Source organism: Rhipicephalus microplus, chromosome 3, assembly GCF_043290135.1.
Source record: "Rhipicephalus microplus isolate Deutch F79 chromosome 3, USDA_Rmic, whole genome shotgun sequence".
Taxonomy (NCBI): domain Eukaryota; kingdom Metazoa; phylum Arthropoda; class Arachnida; order Ixodida; family Ixodidae; genus Rhipicephalus; species Rhipicephalus microplus.
In genome coordinates, this window is record NC_134702.1 from 252,710,099 (window position 1) to 252,730,262 (window position 20,164).

General features: G+C 45.8%; 1 protein-coding gene across 1 annotated transcript in view; it reads left to right on the forward strand.

Annotated features, from left to right (window-relative positions):
• Positions 1-20,164, forward strand: part of SerT (Serotonin transporter) — a 387,450-nt gene that overhangs the window by 191,767 nt on the left and 175,519 nt on the right. Inside the window, exon 4 of the mRNA XM_075890899.1 lies at positions 12,363-12,501. Within this exon, the coding sequence (XP_075747014.1) occupies positions 12,363-12,501 (139 nt within the window). The remainder of the gene's footprint in view (positions 1-12,362; positions 12,502-20,164) is intronic.

The following is a 20,164-nucleotide window of genomic DNA, read 5'->3' on the forward strand; positions in this document are numbered from 1 at the left end:
CCTTCTTCGGTTGCAGCAGTCGGCATTGATTCGTTGTTGGTGACATACTCGGTGCCTTGCTGATAGGCGGGCCTCTTCCGCTCTCCCAATATAGTCGTCAAGATCAGAAGGGTAGTCATCTTGGTCTATAGGTAACATAGCGTCCAGTTTTGTGGTAACTACACGACCGTAAACTAGTTGAAACGGGGTAATCTTGGATATCTCTTGTACGGTGGTGTTGTAGGCGAAGGTGACGTATGGTAAAATTTTGTCCCACTTTTTGTGTTCGACATCCACATACATATTTACCATGTCAGCTAGAGTCATGTTAAGGCATTCAGTGAGGCCGTTGCTTTGAGGATGATATGCGGTAGTTTTCCTGTGAACAGTGTGGGTCTTGTTCAGCAGGCACTCCGTGAGTTCGGCCATAAAAGCTGGTCCGCGATCGGTGATTACAACGATCGGAGCGTCATGCCATAGTACTATGCTCTGTACGAAGAATTCGGCCACCTCAGCCGCCGCTCCCCGATGCTAGAACTGTGTTCAGCGTATCCCTTTAAATAATCAGTCGCTACAACAATACACGTCTTGCCAAGTAAAGACGTCGTTCCATTCCAACTTGTTGGAAAGGCGCTTTCGGTGGGTCTATTGGTTGCAGAAGGCCCGCTGGCTTAGCACGAGGCGTTTTCCGTCTCTCGCACTCGCGGCATCTTTTAACATAGTGCTGTACTGAAGACAATACCTTGGGCCAATAATAATGCAGACTGATTCGTGCAAGCATTCGAGTGACCCCCACATGTCCAGACGTAGGCTCAGCGTGGCACGCTTGTAATATTTCGTGCCACCTAGTTGCAAGAACGACAAGCAGGAACTTTTCACGGTTGGGCTTGAAGTTTCTCTTGTAGGGGACATTTTCTCGGGGGCAGAACGACGCGAGGCTTTGAGAAAAAAGATACGAGGTACTTGTACGTCAGCTCCTTCCAGGTGTTTGATGAGCAGGAGCAATTCTTTGTCCACGTGCTGAAATTCCGCTATCTGAACCTACGAATGGAAAGTCCTCTTCTTCTGATAGTGCTGTGTCTGCAGGTGCCCATGACAAACGGTCGGCGTTGGTATGCTTCCTCTCAGATCGGAATACCACATTTGTATCAGTCTTGCAGTGTGAGGCTCAACCTTCCTAGTCGTCCGGTTGGGTCCTTGAGGTTGGCAAGCCAGCAAAGGGCATGGTGATCGCTGACTGCCTTGAATAGTCTACCATACAAGTACGACCGAAACTTACTTATGGCCCAGGCAACGGTAAGGCATTCTTTCTCTGTGGCCCAATAATTGGTCTCTGCTTTTGTTAGAGTCCGCTGGCGTATGCTATCACCTTTTCTTCGCCATTCTACCCGTGTATTAGGATGCATCCAAGGCCGATGTTACTGGCGTCTGGGTGTATTTCCGTGTCAGCCTTTTCATTGAATTGAGAAAGGATTGGGGGCTCTTGCAACCGTTTTCTTACTTTGTTGAAGGAGCTTTGTTGCTCGCTTTCCCACTAGAAAGATACATCTTCTCTCGTAAGTTTCGTCAAGGGTTCGGTGATCTGCCAGAAATTTCTGACAAATCGTCTATAGTAAGCACACTGACCAAGAAATCTCCGTACTGACTTTTTGTCTGCTGTCACGGGGAAGCGTGCAAGGTGGCTGTCTTTTAGGGATCTGAGCAAACACCGTGGGCGCTGACACCGTGCCCAAGTAATCGAAGTTCTGTGAAACCGAATTAGCAGTTCGCTAGCTTGATGGGTAAATCTGCGGAACGGATAGCTTCTAACACTAAGTAGGCGCTTGATATGCTGCTAGAATGGAGCAGCGAAGATGACCACGTCATCATGGTAATCCAAGCAACACTGCCACTTCAATCCAGAAAGAACATTATCCATCATGCGTTGGAACGTTGCCGGCACCCAACAGGTACCAAAAGGAAGAGCCTTGAATTCATAGAGTTCTTCCGGGGTAACAAAAGCAGTCTTCTTGCGATTACGTTCATCAACTTCGATCCGCCAGTATCCACTTTTCAGATGTAGTGGTGAGAAGAACTTGGCACTCCGAAGTCGGTCTAATGTGTCACCAATACTCGGGAGGGGATATACATGCCGTTTTTGCACAGAATTTATTTGTGGTAGTTGACGCACAACCTAAGTGTGCCATCCTTTTTCTTGACAAGTACTACAGGAAATTCCCATAGACTGCTAGAAGGTTGAATAAAATCTTCAAGCGTCTCCCGTACTTCATTCTTGACAACTTCTTTTCTTCTGAGAAAACACGGTATGAGTGCTGGCATACCGGCCTGGTTGTCTCGTCCGTTATGATCCTGTGTTTGGTAATGGTCGTGCGCCGTACCTTTGAACAATTGAAGAAACAGCTGCCAAATTCCCGTACAAGGTCGTATAGCTGTTGACGTTGCATCACTGAAAGGTTAGGATTTGCAGATATTACGTCGCAGACATCAGATGTTGGTTGACGTTGTTTCAAGGCTGCATATTTCTGTGGCTTCACAAAACTCATGAAGAAAGGCTATTGGTGTCCCGTTTCAGATGTGCTGAAATTCGTTCCCGAAATTTGTGAGGAGGGTGTCTGCGTACCTGTTTCATAGCTGGATAGTCCCTCGTGCCACACAAACACCTCTTTTCAGTAAAACATCTATGTTGCTGTCTGCAACACCTTCATATTCGCCAAACGTATCATTTCTGACTAGAACCATTACACTGCTACGTGGTGGTACAGTCACATCATCATCGACGACGCACAGTGGCGTGGTGTATCGCTCGTCTGCTTGAGCTACCTTCATAACTTGTTCCGCAGAAAATGATACGCTGGACCTCTGCAATGATGAACTGAACTATTTGCTTGCGGAAAATTCATTCCGAGTATAACTTCTCTCGAACATACAGCCAGGACAACAAATTTACCGACATAAGTGAAACCTCGTATCTAAACTCTTGCGGCGCATCTGCCGAGATGCGTATTGAGGTGACCGCCTGCCGTGCGTACTTGAGGTCTACTTCATTCTGTCAGAACTTTCCTGGGGCGCTTCGTTAAATCGTAGATTATCACAGAGTATACCGCGCCGGTATCGAATAAAGCCATGAGCTCTAGCCCGTCAATTACTAACGGCAAGTGTGAAGTTATTTTCTCATTACTGCACTTCTTTATCTGGAGACAGTCGTCGTTGTCGTCCCCCTGTTGTCGCAATGGAGGATCTTCATATTTCGAATAACCAGCGGCCTCGCCTCCACAAGTCACCGACTTCAGTTTCCCGGGTTTAGACTAGGCGAACGATGCCTAGGTGCGTTTAGAATGGAACGTGGGCTTGGCGAGCGCTGATGTAGAGGGGATGGTGACCATGGTAGATGACGATGATGCAGACCGAAGCTCTGACGTGAGCACAGGTATTCCTCGATGGCGGACGGCCTTTCACCATTTCGCAGACACGGTGCATTGATTGCAAATTCTGAAGACCAGCTTGACGGTATCGGCAAAACCAGTAGAGGTGGCCAGCCTCTCCACAATAAAAGCACAGGGGCCCACGTTCCGCATCTCGCTATACATCGCTTTTCCGAGGTCTTGTCTTTGTCGTAAGAGGTGTGCTGCAAGTTACCTCTACGATATAGCGTGGGCTACGTGTTGTCAGTGCTTAGGTACTTGGCGTCTCGATAGGCGCACAGCGGACAGCAGGCCGCCTGAGCACCTCAGAATAATTTACTGTGCGTTGTGTCCGTGGTGCATCACTCTTCAGTTCCCGTATGGTCTGCTGAATTTCTTCTCAGACAACATCCGCATTAGACGGCGAAGCGGATGACAGCAGCTTGAGTAGTTGCTCCCTGACAACTGACCGGACGAGCTCCCACAGAGTGTCAAGATTATCGACAATGTTTGCCGTGAAGACTCCTGCTGATGTACAGGCTACGTCACAATCGTACTGCCGGGATCTATGCTGCAGCCTCGTTTCTATTGTTGTTGCTTCGACCAAATCTCAGCAACATTGCGCGGCGGATCGCGAACGAGTCCCGCGAACAGCTCTTGTTTTACCCCATAAATAATATGACGCCCCTTCTTGCCTTCAGTCATGTTGGGATCAGCACGCTTGAACAGGTGGGACATGTCTTCTATTTACATAGTGACAGTTTCGTTTGTGCGTTGATTCCGTGCACGAGAAGCTGCTTCTGCCTTTTCCCGGCAACGATTGTTGCCAAACGTACACAGTAGTGTCTGCCGTCGCAACTCTTCCCAGGGCGTCAGAGATGCGTCGTGGTTTCGGTACCACACTTGCCTGCTCTGTTCCATTGATTTATGTTCCCCACCTTTTCGAAATGATCCAACTAGTCTTCGGCATCCTCGAACAAGTCACCATGAAAAACCTTCGGTATGGCGGGTTGGCTGACAATGAGCTGTGATTGTTCAACTTGGCTAGTCATGGTGGTGGCGTTCCTCGTGTCCGTCGTCGGTGCTCTTGGCACAAAGGGAAGTGGTCCAAACTTTGGTGAATCCCCTCGGTTACGGTGACTGGTTCGTTGGTGTACCGGCACAAGGTCTACGGCTTGCGGATGGTCAGAGCTTGGACTTTGCTCTCTCCTGAGGTTTGGTATCATCTACCCATCACCTCCACCAGAAAATGTAACAAACGTCGCAGCCTCACAACAAGGATGTTCTATTTACACTGTTTATTAAGGGGCGAACTTGTGCCCAAAGTGAACGACGCACAGCAGTCAAAAAGATCCGAAGGTCGGTAGTCCTTGTGAGCCTCTGCTTAGAGCACCCTCGTTCTCTTCTTCACGCGCGTTGGCTGTTCGGTGGAGTCCCATGTGCATGCAGGGCCTCGCGCATTGCGGCTGGCTTCATCGCTCGTAGTTGTGCCGTTAGCTTTTCTTATCGTTCCCGGCGTCCGCGTTACGCGGAGCAATGGCAATGTCCTGTGGCAATATGAAAACGTTTCCTATCAAGTTATATCTTACGCAATACTGGTAATTGAACTGGGAGGGCGAATGTTTCGATGGATCCAAGCTACCTGAAATGACGATTCTTTTTTGTATTTACTGAAGATGACCCGACCTTAGACCACTACGCGTGCCGTGGTGTCCCGCAAGGTGGTATTTTAAGCCCCCTTTTTTTCACCCTTGCCTTGTTCGGCTTGGCGGAAGTTCTCCCGTGAACGGTCAGTTTTAAAATTTACGCTAATTACATATGTGTCTGGGCGTCAGTAGTCACACGTGTACAAGTTCCAGCAAGGATACAGAGGGCAGCGTTACAAGCATCTGACAATTTTCCCACGCAAGGTTCAACGAACTCGTCCGACAAATGTGCACCGGTGGCCTTCACGCGAGGCGATGACAATTTGCCCGTTAAGCATTAATGGCGAGCCCAATTCTTACAAGTGTAGCCATCGCTTTCTAGGTGTCATTGTTGACCGCAACCTTTTTTGAAGCCTTCACGTGATTCACTTCAAAGCGGAACTCGTATTCATTGCCCACGTTTTGAGTTTAATCACTGAAAAAAGATGGGGTCCATTGCTGAGTTCCGTGCTACTGCTATACCAAGCACTTTTTAATGGTGTACTGCGCTACAGCTTTGTCTGCTTACTAAAACTTGCAAGTCATACATTCGAGCACTTGAAAGCGTGCAAGAACAGGCACAGCGTGTTTGTCTCGGCCTACCACGTACTACCTCAACAGCTGGAACAGCTATATTAGCTCGAAATCATCCGGTTACGACCTGCGTCTCAACGAACGTGCTGAGAGCAGATATTCGGCATATTTCACGAATGATATCGAGCCATCTGGCGTTCCTACCAGAACAGAGACCGCAGGTGTCGTTCTCTAAGCTCGTCAGCTCCTACCAGGCTAAGCTACCTTTCGGTTTTATAATCTCGGCGCGTTCAGAGTCCACCTTCTGGTGCCTATAACAATCCGACGAGCGCATTTTCGTCCCAGGAATAAGAAGTGTAGTGTTCCTACTCCTTCTACTAGAACCACATCGTCCCAGTACACGTTGATCTTTAGTTTCTTTATATCTGGTCTTGATAGCAAAAAGTCGTACGTTACCCCCTCTATCACCAACACTTCGCTCTCTATTTGCTGACCCTGGAACTCGATGTTTACCAAGGCCCACTGATCATGCAACGTTACTTTTCCATCATAGCCTTGTACTCGTAGAATTCTTCCACTATGCAAGCGATTTGCATCCACCAGCTTGGCATTTATAATGGACACAGAAGCACCGCTGTCTACCAGAGCCATCATATGTTTGTTTCCTACTTTGACGGGAATGTGAAGTAGGCTAGAGCATCTGCATCGGTTAAAAGCGGTCCGGGTCGGTGCGAGATGGTAAAGTCAAATTGCTGCAAGTAATTCACCCATCTGGCGATACGCCCTTTAGTTTGGGTCATATTCAAGAGATGAGTGAGTGCCTGGTGATCGGTGAACAAAGTGAACTTCGTACCTTCCAGGTACGTGCGGAAGTAGTCAACGGCCTTCAGAACCGCCAGTGCTTCTTTTTCCGTAGTAGTATAGTTTGTTTCAGACGGCTTGAAAGTGTAACTGTAGTAACCGACTACGTGTCGCTTTTCTCGGCCAGATGCTTCAATACATTTTTGATACAACACTGCACCAGTCCCATAATGTGAGGCGTCAGTGTTCAATTCAAAGGGTAAAGTGAAATCTGGTATACGCAGAACGGGGTCAGAAGAAATTCTGTGCACCAAGTCACGGTAGACTCTTTCCGTCGTAGTTCAGTAGTGTCTACGGCTGCCTTTTCCACAACCAGGTTTACGAGTTCTTCCGAGCTGAGCTCACGAGGTAGGTCTACCGCTGCTTCGTCTTGAACTTGGTACTTCGAAAAGATGATCTCCTCGGAGGTCTCGTCTATGAAGAACGTCACCCACATGATGGCTTCGATGGCCGGCTGCGCCAAAATAATGTAGTGTTCCTACTTAAAATAACGGAACAGCATTAAAGCTTCAGTATGGAACTGGCGTCCATCTTAATCTGCTTTATTTTTCACTTCATCCTCCTCTTCTCTCCTGCCCCGGCCCTCGCGCTTCTTCATCTTCTGTCCAAAGGCTCATACCGCTTCAAGAAGTAGGAATGTCCTTTCTGCTTTGGCCTTGAAGCAAGCAGCTCTGAACTGTTTCCACACTTTCTTGCATAGTCAGAATTCACGTATACACGGATGGCTCTACCACCCGGACATCCACGGGCACTACCGTCTTCCTATCGTGACACATGAACGTCACTTACAAACTTTGTCGCGTGAGCAAATCGACTGGTTCGGAAATTGTAGCCCTGCGAGGTACCATCAATATCAAGCAACAAGCACCTAATCAATAGACAGTATTGTGCGACTCTAAGGTGGCTCCAGAAGGTCTTTCGTCAGCACGTCGTAGAGAGTCGTAAGAATATCTTGTGACAGAAATCAGAGAAATGCTACACTAAGCGACCAACAAATGGCACAAAGTTGTGTTCCAGTGGATACCAAGCCACTGCGGTATCTTCAGCAACGACTTCGCCAATGAAGCAGCCAAAAAAGCACATGTACAAACAAACCCTGTTTCCATACGTTTATATAGAACTGACGCGGCTGGTTACCTAATTAGGCTGGCGCAATACATGACACTCCAGAAGTGGCAGTCATCACTGTTCGCACAAGATAGACTATATTCTCTCGACCCCTCTCTACGACTGCGGCTACCCTCTGGTCTTTCGAGGGAGGAAAGTACAGTGTTGTGCCGTCTGCTTCTGGGCGTAGCCTTCAAAAATGCCTACTAATTTAGGTTTGGCATGGCCGACAGTGCGGAGTGCAATGGCTGCGCCGTCGGTGAGACTACTGAACACCTGTTTTGTTACAGCCGGGCATACACAAAGGAGATGCTTCACCTCCGCAGTGTTCTAAATAACTTGACAGACGTGATTGCACTGTCGAGAAGACTTCAGTAGCATGGCGCTGCCCATCCGAGTTCATAAGGACAACGAAAGCGCTGTTGCGTTTCCTCAAAGACACCGGCCTGCTTTTTTGTTTGTGAGGCGAAACACGGAACCGTTACGCATCGACCCAGTGAGTGACCTTTTTCTCCTCTTCTATAACATTTCTTCCCCATCCTTCTTTCCACAGTGTAGGGTAGCCTACGGGGGCTCAGCCTTGGTTAACTTTCCCGCGTTTCTCTTTATTGTCTCGCTCTCCCAAGGCCTGGTGCAGCTCTGTGGTAGAGAACTTCATTTCCACGCAGTATGAAAAGTTTTGATTCCTGCTGGAACACTGACATTATTTTTTGCATTCGTTTGGTGTACGCTGCCCATGGCAGCTTTTTTTAACGCTCAAGCGTTTAGGTTACCCATGTTTATTATTTTCTTTCCTGAGTAGATACACAATTTCGATCACTTGTGGCACATATCCGCATAGAAGCGGCACATAGCCACCCCCGGGTATGTGCCACTCTTTTTTGGAAAGTGTTTGACGGCGTACGTGACGACATTTTGACATTCTCTTTATGTCACGACCAGCGAGTTTTATTCGACAAAGAATCTTACCCTCGCACACAAATTTTCGTGTACCCCAAGGTAAGGGGGTGACATGAAACACCCAGACGTGGGCGGCTAGAAAGATACGCCGACAGACGCCAACAGTGCTTGCAGTACGTAAATAAATAATAATGACTGGGTTTATGTTACGTCCGCCCTTGTTTCCGTTTGTCCGTCCGTGCCTCCATGCGTACGTCCGTCCATTATTTTTTGCTTGCATCCGTTCATGCATCCGTTCAGCTGTACTTCGCCCCTGCGTCCCTTCGTAGGTCCGTATGTCTGTCTGTACGTCCATATGTCTGTCTGTCTGTCTGTCTGTCTGTCTGTCTGTCTGTCTGTCTGTCTGTCTGTCTGTCTGTCCGTCTGTCCGTTCGTTCATCTCTCTGTCACTCACACTAGCGCCACCTCCTGAGTGAGCCATACAGCTAGATATTTCTGAACCGGTCACAGACATTCATGGATGAACCCATGGCTTTTAGAGCTTCGCCCCTAAAATGCTTCAAATTTAAACCCCACAAATATTTAACGGCTCGTTCTCAGTGAGAATTACGGCCACCGACAGAGCGCTGAATTCAATTCGGGGGCTGCAAGATTCGCTGAAAAAACCCTCAGCTCGCCGATCACTCTCGACTTCTCCCGCCAGGTCGGCCACGGCGAACCAAAACAAAAGCTAGTTGAAGAAAAAAATAGCGGTCAAGGCCGTCTCGCTTGTCATGTGGCCGTACACGTAACTGAATGTTGTAACGACGGCAGTTCATTGAAGAGGAAGCAGTAGGTGTGACCCAGCTTGTCGTGGTCTTGCACGAACCCACCAACGTTGCTAACGTCGATAGTTATTGCTAATCTTGATGCATTACAAGACAGAGGCTTGCCAGCAAATAAAAAACACTTTTTTTCTGCTTTCTGAGCACGTAAATCATCGAAGTCTACACGACCGGATAGCGCAGAAGCGTTTGCTAGTGGGGGACACAACCGGGTGGCGGCGCATTCATCCCGCGTTAGCCCTGTGGTAGACGTCATATTCGATAGAGCAAAGCACGTCTATGGGAGCTACTCTCGTGGTATCCGATTCATGGACATGTCTAATTTTCGGAGTGCGTCAGTTATGCAAGAAAACACTGAGTCGTGACGTCATGGCCTGGTTGACCACGTTGGTGCACCTAACCCGTCAGCACAATCCCAGCGTAAAAATAAACCAAGCGTACTAAATGTAGAGTAGCGATAATCCTACATAAGCTTGAGAAGTCTGAACGTCTTTACGACAGTGTTGAAATGCTAGAAGGGCGATGCAACGAATGCGTATAGACCAATCAGGGGCGGGCGTAGACGGGCAGCTGCATTAGACCGAATTCATGGTCTAACGTGCCTACGTGCTTAGCATCCATGCACGGCCTCAGAAATATGCATCCAAATCTAGGTGTCTGGGGGCAATATTCGTTTGCCGAAACACATTTCGTCTTTCTCATTTGTGTCGAGAGTTGTGGAGGCAGCATGGCATCAAAATGACGTTGCGGAAGAAAGACCGGAAATAGGTGGTGCGCTCCAGCCAATCAGAGTTGGTCTAATTGAACATGTTCATGAACTGGACAGCACAGCAAGAGCTCTCCAGAGCGAACGAAGCTGTGTTTCGGTGGCAAGAGACTTCCGCTCGCTGTAAAGAGTGCATTAATAAAGTAAGTGTGAACTTGGCGTAAGAGTGTCGGGTTTTGCGTTGCGAGCACTAGCAGCGGATTACTCAAACACAACGGCGGATTAACTGTGATACTTTTTAGTTAAAATTATCCTGTGTATACCTGTGCATCTTTCAAGAGCGTCCCACTTTGCACTTTAGCTGGAAGCCGCAAGTATCGAACTCCACGTTGATTTTGGTGAGACTCGCAGGATCGCATTTCCACCGTGGTAGCCACATTTCCGATGGCGACAAATATGCTTGATCTCCATGTTCTTAGTTTAGGTGGATGGTAAAGAACCCTAAGCGACCCCGCCGAGGTGATCTAGTAGCTAAAATACTCTGCTGCTGATGTTAAACGTTGACGTTAAAGAAATACGTTGACGTTAAAAAATACGTTGACGTTAAAGAACCCCAGGTGGTCGAAATTTCCGGAGCCCTCCATTACGGCGTCTCTCATAAACGTAAGGTAGTTTCGCGACCTGAAACCCCACATATAAATCAATCAAAAAACCTAAGCAGCTATAATTTTAGGAGCCCCTTACTACTAGTTTTCCACAACCACATGATACACTTGGGGCGCTGTACGCCAATAGATATGAATATATTTTTGTATGACATTCGAATTTCTTTTCATCGTATTCATTGCTTCGTCCTTGTAATGAAACTGTGACGTTTTTACGACTAATACAAATGGAATAATAAAACTGCCCACGCTTTTCCGAAATGTCATCTCTGCTATAATCCGCCTCAACGTCATTGTGGCAACGGCGGTCTCTGATCTGAAAGAGGTGTGAAAATCTAGCTTTATTCTGATTTTCGCTGAAGAAATATACTTTGTTGGTGGTTTTTAGGGGCGAAGCTCCTTATGGCGTGGCTTGGGCGTCCTTCGCATTACGTAACCACCAGTGGCACATACCTGAAATAGGTATAACATTTGACCTCCAAGGTGGTGCCGGTGAGAGATTTCTTCTGTGCGTTGTTTACAATAAAAAATAGTGCTCAATGTACATGCCAATGTCTGCTAATGGGGAATGAGAGACAGGAGCATTCGGCTTTTAGTCAACGCGCACGCTGCGATCCCCGTTAGCAGCCATTGGCATGTACATTGAGCACTATCGGAAAAGAAAGGGTTGCTACATTGTACTCGCTGGGTGTAACCTCCTTAGCTTTAGAAAGGTTTAGCGAGCGTTGAGCCGCAGGGCCATAAATACAATGAACTAGTATATACCATGAATGAATTCGAGGTTGTTAAAGGGGAGAAGCAGATACGATGCGCGAGCCGTAAGAAATTAAAAGCTGAATCCTCCTGTCTCTCATTTCACATTAGCAGCCACTGGCATGTACATTGAGCACTATCTGACAGGAAAAGGTTGCTACGTTATACTCGCTGGGCGTAACCTCCTTGGTTTTAAAAGGGTTTAGCGAGCATTGGGCCGCAGTGCCATGAATACAGTGAACTAGTATATACCATGAACTCAAGGTGGTTGAAGGTGGGAAGTAGACCCGAAGGGCAAGCTGTAAGGAAGTGTGCGTGTGCCACCTCTCGTTTAGTCCTTGGAATGTCCACTGAATGGCGGTGCTTCTATATAGGGAATATATGATAAAAAGATGCGAGATGGTGGGACTTGGAGTGTTGAATAGATGGACGAACGGACACACAGAAAGATGCATGGATGGACGCATGAACGGACGCAGGGGCGGATGCATGAACGAACGCAGGGACGGGCGCACGAACAGACGCATGGATGGTCACACAGGCGGACGCATGGACGGACGAATGCTTCGCCCCACTCTCCATCATTCACTCCACGGATATGCTGCCATTTTTTTATTTGTGCTTCTGCATTTATTTGAACATAGTGCTTTGCAATATATGGTTAGTTTGTAGTGGACCATAATGTTTCGAGCGTTGCTAGATGCGATCTGTGAGGGCTCGTACATTATATAAAGGCGTTGAGCCTTGTTAGCCATTTCAAGACTTCGACGTCATTCGGCATATTAGCTGGTAGACATTCACATTAATGCCTTCCGCGTAATGTCTGTCCTTAAATGCCAAAAGTATGACACACCATGAAATATATCCACTATCATTTCATCTAGAAAAATATGGGGAAAGAAGCCCACATTTGTTCCTGCAGCCCATGGTGTAATCTCTGCTCGCAGGCGGCGGGTCCTGCAAATTCATCTGTCGGATGGTATTGACCACATCGGTGGCGTCCGGTGGCCACTGGCACTGTGTCTCTTCGCAGTTTTCGTGCTCGTCTACTTCTCCCTGTGGAAGGGCGTCCGCAGCACCGGAAAGGTACGCTTGACAGTTCTTTTCTAGGGTGCGCTTCGGCTGGATTGTGTGTGTCAATACTTGTTTGCTTTGTTAAATTAGCCAGGCATTGTTAAAAAGAAGGTGCGTAAAACATCAAAACCACTGCAGTGAGAGCAATCTTCGTGGCTAAGTAATATCTTCTATATCACGTGCCCTACTGGCCCTCTCAAAATGCGGAGGCAATCGTTTTCAAGGCACTGGGAAGCTATAGATCTCTGTAATCAACTGATTTGCGAGAAAAACCGAGCTGGTTGGTATACATGAATACACAGTAATAAAGTTACACTGAAAGGGGTGTAAAAATGGTGCTTTTACGAGAGAGTATTCTTTCCAACACCGTTTAAAACCCATAAATGGTCGATTTTAAAAAAGCACCCCTTTGTTTGGGTGCTTGCCTTGATAGCACCCTAAAATAGGCTCTATGGGTGCGTTTTTGCCTAAGAAGGCTGCAGGTGACGATTGATCAGATGGAATATGCAGCAAAAGAAGAACACAACATCATAATATTTGCGGTTTTAGATCCTAAAAAGCATGATATGATTATGAGGGTCGCGATAGAGGAAAGCTCCAGAGATTTTGACCATTTGGTGTTCTTTAACGGGCGCTGATAACGCATAGTGCACAGGCTTCTACCTTTTCGCCTGCGTCTTAATGCGATTGCCATGGCAGGCATCGAACCCGCGACTTTTGGATTGGCGGCCGGACAGCGTAGATACTGTACGAATATGTGTACCTTGCGGTAAATGACGGCCTAATTAACTTACATTGTGTGAAGGTGCTCTCCAAATACAGCAGAATGCCAGCAGAAGTAAATCGCGTTTCATCTATGATAGCAATTACCTGCAATCCATGTTATGAAAGCTTTCCTTAGCGTTGGTTATAAGCTACATGTTTGCTATGGATTATATAGACTCACATATAGTTCGCCCGAGTATGGGTGCGTGAGCCGGCGCATGTGTTCGCGTGTAAGCGCGATTGTGTGTACACCCGTGCATGTGTGCGTGTGCGTGTATGTGTGAGTCCGTGCTTGTGTTAAGCGTGCCTGTGCACATGTATACGCCCATACACGCGTGAATTTACGGTCGCGTGTGTGTGTGTGGCCGTATGTGTGTATACGTGTATGTGTGTACGCCTGTATATAAGTATGCGTGTGTATCAGCCCATGTGCCCTCGAATTTCATGTGTGTGTGTGGGGGGGGGGGGGGCACTGCTTCTTAGTGTTTAAGGTCCCACACCTCTTCAGACTGGGAGTTTATATATGAATGGTGGCTTAAGGAATGGCGGTGGTCAACGCACTGTACACGGACTATTCATTACATGGAAAACAGCTGCACATTCTCGTACCTCATCACTGCTTTCGAACTTGCTATGGTAGCTCATTTGGTACGCTGAGGCGCTTCTACGCTCAAAAAACGTGAGTTATGACCAATTCACACAAAAAACTGTGACTGCTTATGCACAACCATAGTTTATAATAACAACATTTAACAAAAACGTGCCTTGCCTTTGGTACAGGTGCTTTGCTAGCTCATTGGGCAACCATATGGAATTATGTGCTGATAATATGGTCAGCAAGAAGTTCAGTAACAACCTCGGCAAGTTTTGTGGTGCGTGACAAGCCTTCTAAACATTCGCGACTGTGGATTAATTTGTTCTAGCTTCGACTACGCATTCAGTGTTTGTGGCACTATATACGGAAATGCCAGACACGGACAATGCGAAAGGAATTCATCTGAAAAAAGGTGTAGTGATGCTCTTCCGCTAATCCCACCAAGCACGAAATAATTATCGTTTCTGGCTGTTCCAGGGTGCACTTTGTTTTCCGCAAGTTTTGCTTCACTATTTTTCGCCGACTGCAGTCGCGTTCTGTGAAAATACTCAAACAACGCAAGGCTCGTAAATAACCTGTGCCACTGTGCGGCTGGGTGGAAGGAGAGTTGCCATTTACAAGGAGTCATTCTTGAAGCGTAATTCGATTGCCTTCCGTGTCGAAGACACCACCCGCATATGCACCATAGCGTTTGCCTTTCGGCGCCCTCTTAGCGGGTTTCCCGCTCACCCCAGCCAGCGTTGCCCCGGCAACGACCGTGAATATAAGGGATTGATTGATTGATTGATTGATTGATTGATTGATTTGTGGGGTTTACCGTCCCAAAACCACCATATGATTATGAGAGACGCCGTAGTGGAGGGCTCCGGAAATTTTGACCACCTGGGGTTCTTTAACGTGCACCCAAATCTGAGCACACGGGCCTCGACATTTCCGCCTCCATCGGAAATGCAGCCGCCGAAGCCGGGATTTGAACCCGCGACCTGCGGGTCAGCAGCCGAGTACCTTAGCCACTAGACCACCGCGGCGGGGCGTGAATATAAGGGAAAAGTTGCGTCGACAGCTGTGGTGCTGTCGCCAGTGCCTCCTCCTTCTCTCTCTGTCTCATCTGGCTATCAAATGCGTTGCGTTGTTCTGGGGTGTTGGCCGCTGTGTGAGTTTCAGCGAACACGAGGATCTTCAATGGTGGTCACACTTGACACCGTGTTTGAAGTGACGCTCGGATTAAGGAATATTCATAGAGCGGCGGACACGGACATCGTGGGCCTGTTAACGGTGAGTGTACTGTTTTCGTAGCTCGTGATCTCACAGCGCTAGCTGGGCGCCTGCAGCAGCTCTGCCGAAGTGGGCTGCCAGCCTTTTACAACAGCGTGCGTTCGCGGGCCTGTTGCAGATGCCCAATTAAACGTGTGACTTAACGAGTTCACACTGCTATGCGCGATGTTGTGTAAGTGCTTGCATCGTCCATACAATGAGTGAAGTGATCACTTAAAAAGGGTGCGATTAGTTGCTGATCGAGCATTGTCTCTGCACTGCTGAAAGTTCTTGATATTGTTTCAAGATGCGCTTTAGGCTGCATCGTAATAATATTTCTATCAATACTCAAATGTGCAACGTGCTTCCGCAAGCGTAAGCGTAAAAAAAGAAAGAAAAAGAACAAATTATGTACAGAAGTGCACTGTACGGAATGGCTTTTTCTGCCTAAAGACAGTATATTTTGAGGTGCTGATATGCCGCGATGCTCCAAGCACGTGCACATCGGTCTTTTAAAATATTTAGGACACGTGTCTCCAGCAACAGGGAAAGATCTAGTAGACTTCCAAAGGCGCGTTGTTGTGGTCATCGCCGTGCGTTGTTTTCCCTCGGTTCTGTTTGCTGTTTTCGTGCTTTGCTTACATCTGCGATAACGTTCGGCGTTATAACAAAATTGAGAGAGTATACGTGACTGTGGGAGCTATGTGCGGTAGCTCTAGCATAAGCCATGGCTGATGCAACGTAGACAGCGTCCGCGCGCGCTGCTGTCGTTCGAGCGCTCGTACTTGCTTGATTGTGTTTAAGTGAGTATTTAAGCACGGGTTACGTTTGTGAATCCCGTGGTCAATAACCGCCAATAGCGTGCCCCTGATCGCCATCAGAGAATGGGCTTCATTGTCGAAATATGCCAGGCAATTTTTCTGAAAATAAGCTTTGAAGAAATTTAAAAAAAAAACAAATGCTTTCATATGTTGCTAGGCAGTGCCTGTTGCATGCCCGCAACTCTTTAAAAACTGGACGAGCTATCGCATCTTTTATTAAATTACAATAAAATATGATAATTGAATTAGAGAAGACGAATTTTTGTGCTAAATGAGGTGCACAAAATACACGTTCGCAGCGCTACGTCTAGAAAGCAGGCAATTAGGAAGCACAGCATCAAATTTGGATTAGATGCCACGGACGGAGCTTCTTGCGAGGGTAGAAAGAACGAGGAAATTAATCATTTTTGATGCCCTCATAAAGGCAGTCAGAAATGTACTGATTGCTGTATTGTCACAATTCTTCAAATTGTTACAGGCGTGATTAAAGTGAGTAAATCATTTCATTTTTGAAGACCTCTTCGCTGGTGCCACGCCCAAGCTCATTTGTTCTCATGTAAAAGAGAAAGCAGACATGCCTTCACTGTTTGTACATAAAGAGGTAACTTTCTTGTGCGTTTTGATTAATGCTACATGTTCTGAACGTTGTACGTTAAAAGTTCTTTTTCACACTGGCTCATTACCCTATAAGGAATTTGATTGTTCAGGTGAGTTCAAGCTTTCGTAAGTACTATTTTTAAGCTGTAGTCTTACACTTCACCTCAATACGGGAATTAGCTGTAGGCTGGGAAACGATGTTATCTGCATCATACGAAATTATAGGAATGTATGGGTTCTATGCTTCGAGTTCAGTGTAATGTCAATTACACGCCATTTCAAAGGATACGCACTACACATTCTTTATATATGGCGCTGCCAGAACAGCAGGAACATCATTTTATGAGAAATCACATTTGCTCTTATTACAGGACGAGAGGGTGCCACTGACGCCCTGCGTGGTCTACCCCAGCCTCAGCCTAGAGCAAGCCTAGTTTCTGAACCTCCACGTGAATTACCGAAAAATCTTCTGTGTCAGTAATGGCGAAGAAGGAGTCACAGCAATGACGAGTTAATTTTTTTTTTGTTTTAAACATTGTCTACGGCCGCAAGGCCTTTAACAACCGCCGTGATAGAGCGGCTCTTTCTCTACCTGAATTTGGAGTTTATCGACGAAGTGGTTCAGGCAGTACGACGCTGAAAACTTTAGTGCCACAATGCCTGAACAACGTTTTTTAGTGTGGTCATGGTAGATGAATAAATAATGTTATTTATCTAAGATATTTCGTATAAATATAGCTGGACCATTCCATGCCGAACGTCCCAGCCACTTTAGGGACCATCTGAATTGTATTTGAAAAAAAAGATGTGCTTGCTTACTGCATTGAAAACAGTAAACTGCTAGAATATTTCAGCGAGAAAAAAAAGTTTTGTTCATGTGGCTGCCTTCTGAATTTCCCGCCGTCGGGGTGTTGTTTGTGAAAAATTTAGTTTTACAAGTACCGCTCATTTTTTCTAAACCAAATTTGGTCTACATCACAAGTAACTGTGCTTATGTAAGGTATTTAAAGCTCAGTAATATTACTGGAATATTTTTGCCACATTCGCCTCCAAGAATCAAGCCAAATGTGTTATGTTTGCATTTTAATTGCAACATTGCGCTTTGTATAAATATCTGAGCAGTCAATACTTACTCCACTGAAAGTATATTTTGAAGAAAAAATTATCCTTAGACCTCTCAAGCTGCTGACATATACGAGAAAATATCACGAATTTCACAAAATCGTGATTTTTGTCTATATTGAGATGCAATTCGCAGCATGTTTGATACAATGAAAACTCATCTTTATACCTAAATTGAGAGAAAATAAAGTTATTTTTATAATGAAAATCTGATCACAAAAAGGACACGAAAGAGCGCTGACTGTCAACTGAATTTAATTGAAGGTGCTACGAGCGCTTTTATACCGAGCACAAGAAGAGGGCTCATCTGCAACAACACATGTGTGACCTTGACAAAATATTCTTAACCGAGAAAAAAATACTCTCTTTCGGAAAAGATAAGTGAAGGTGTACTTATGCATTGATCCTTGGCCTTCCTGATAAAAAAGTTCTAAAATCTCTCATTTTTTCTTCTTGCTTTTTTCAAAAACCGTGTTTTTGTTTCCTATGTCCTATGTTTCCTAAGTCCTACGTTTTCCACCCCTTGCAAGCCTTCAAAAGTGTGTGTGGTAGACAGCAACAAGAATAGTAAATCTTGCATCATTTGTCATGAGAATAGGTTTAAATAATGGTAATCTAAAGTTTGTAGAAGTATTTTTTATCAGGAAGGCCAAGGATCAGTGCATCACTACACTTTCACTTACCCTTTCCGAGAGTGAGTATTCTTTTCTCAGCTAAGATTATATTGTAGCGGTCACACATGTGTCGTCGCGCATGAACACTTTTCTTGTATACCGTATAAAAGCAGTCGCACCATGTTCAATAAAATTGAGTTGACAGTCGGCGCTCTTTTCTATACATTTTGTTTCTTCCTGAAGTTGTCGCGCTGTGACTAGAACACAACCACGATGAACCAACTCGCCAAAATTGAACTTATGTTACTTAACACGTAGACCGAGTTTCGTATAGAAAGAAAGAGCGGTGCTTTTAAAATAGAATTTTTCACATACAACACCTAGATGGCATTCCAGGAAGTTCAGACGGAAGCCACGTGACCAAATATTTTTCCTCTCCTAAATGTTGTAGAAGTGCACAATTTTCAATGCAGCACAAGTATTTCAAATAGATTTGAGGTGGTCGCCAAATTGGCTTGGACATTTGGCATGAAATGACCAGCTGTGTCATTAGCCATAATTATTCATTACCTCTTCTGTTTTTTGTGTGTCCTGACTCAGTTTCGTGTTCGTTTTCAGCTTATTTTGTTTCTGATCACTGCATTGGTTTTTTAAGTATTCGCTGAATTTATATGTGCGAAAACCCGTATTTGTTTGCATGTACACGCATTCTCATAACCAATTGTTATACATCCAGGAATACAAAGCTTGAGCCACTGTGATTGTATAATTTTGAAAGCACTATCGGCATATATGTTCGTGCGCATCACTTCTTGGGAACGATTGTGTACATGAAGCCGTATATAGTTAAATCACGGTTATTGCATATATTTGAAATAATTATAAGTATATAATTGCTTGAATTTCATTTCTATTAACCGAATTTGTACATGAAGGAGTATTAAACTGAAACCACTGGGATTGTAGATACTTTAAAGAGTTATAGGGATATATTTGCGTGTATTTAGTTTGTAGTCTCTATGTACTTGAAGCAGTATACTAAACTGAAACCAGTGTAATTGTATGTTTGAAAGAATTGTCAATAAAGTGAAACTGAAAAAGTATAATAAACATTTGAAGTGTTGCGTCTGTAATGTACGTATAGGTGAGCATGTTACACGTCTGGTGACAAAGTTGTGTGGGAGAAAAAAGTTTACAGCGATGGCACCAACTACTAAATAAGTTTTGTTTGCCTATTAAATGAATGCAATATGCAAGGGCAGCAAGGCTTAGTTTTATGTAACGCGTATTATGCATATTGTCACGTTACTCTCGACAAACTTGATAAAAATGGGCTCGTTTAGTCGACTACTCAAGCAGCGGCTCAGAGAGATCGTCTTTGTCTTCTTTCACTCTTCGATCTCACCCAAGCAAACCATGTGGCAATAGTCCCCCCCTTTGAAAGCATCGACTCGATGCTCGTAAATAAAAAAAAATGAAGGTATACACACGCAGATATAGAGAACCAAAAGAGGGAGAGTGCCACTACTCGCAGCGCAAATGAGGAAGCTTCGCCAACGCTTGCGCCAAGCGCAAAAAAAAAAGTCATAATAACACAGGAGAACACAAACAGCAGCATCAACGCAATGTCACGGCATGTCGTAGCACGTGAAACCACAAGGGCTACTGTGTAAAGTAGGGCTTCAGCCGAACGACATGCACGGTTTCGGGCTGAAGCTATCGACGAGAAGACGCTGCGCCGTCCGGAAATACCTCGTAGGTAAGATCTGTGATTTGTCTAAGAACCTTGTACGGTCCAAAATAACGGCTTAGCAGTTTTTCGGATAAGCCTGGTCGCCGGACAGGGATCCACACCCCCACTCGGTCCCCAGGGTGGTAGGTGACATTTCGATGGCGGAGGTTGTAAC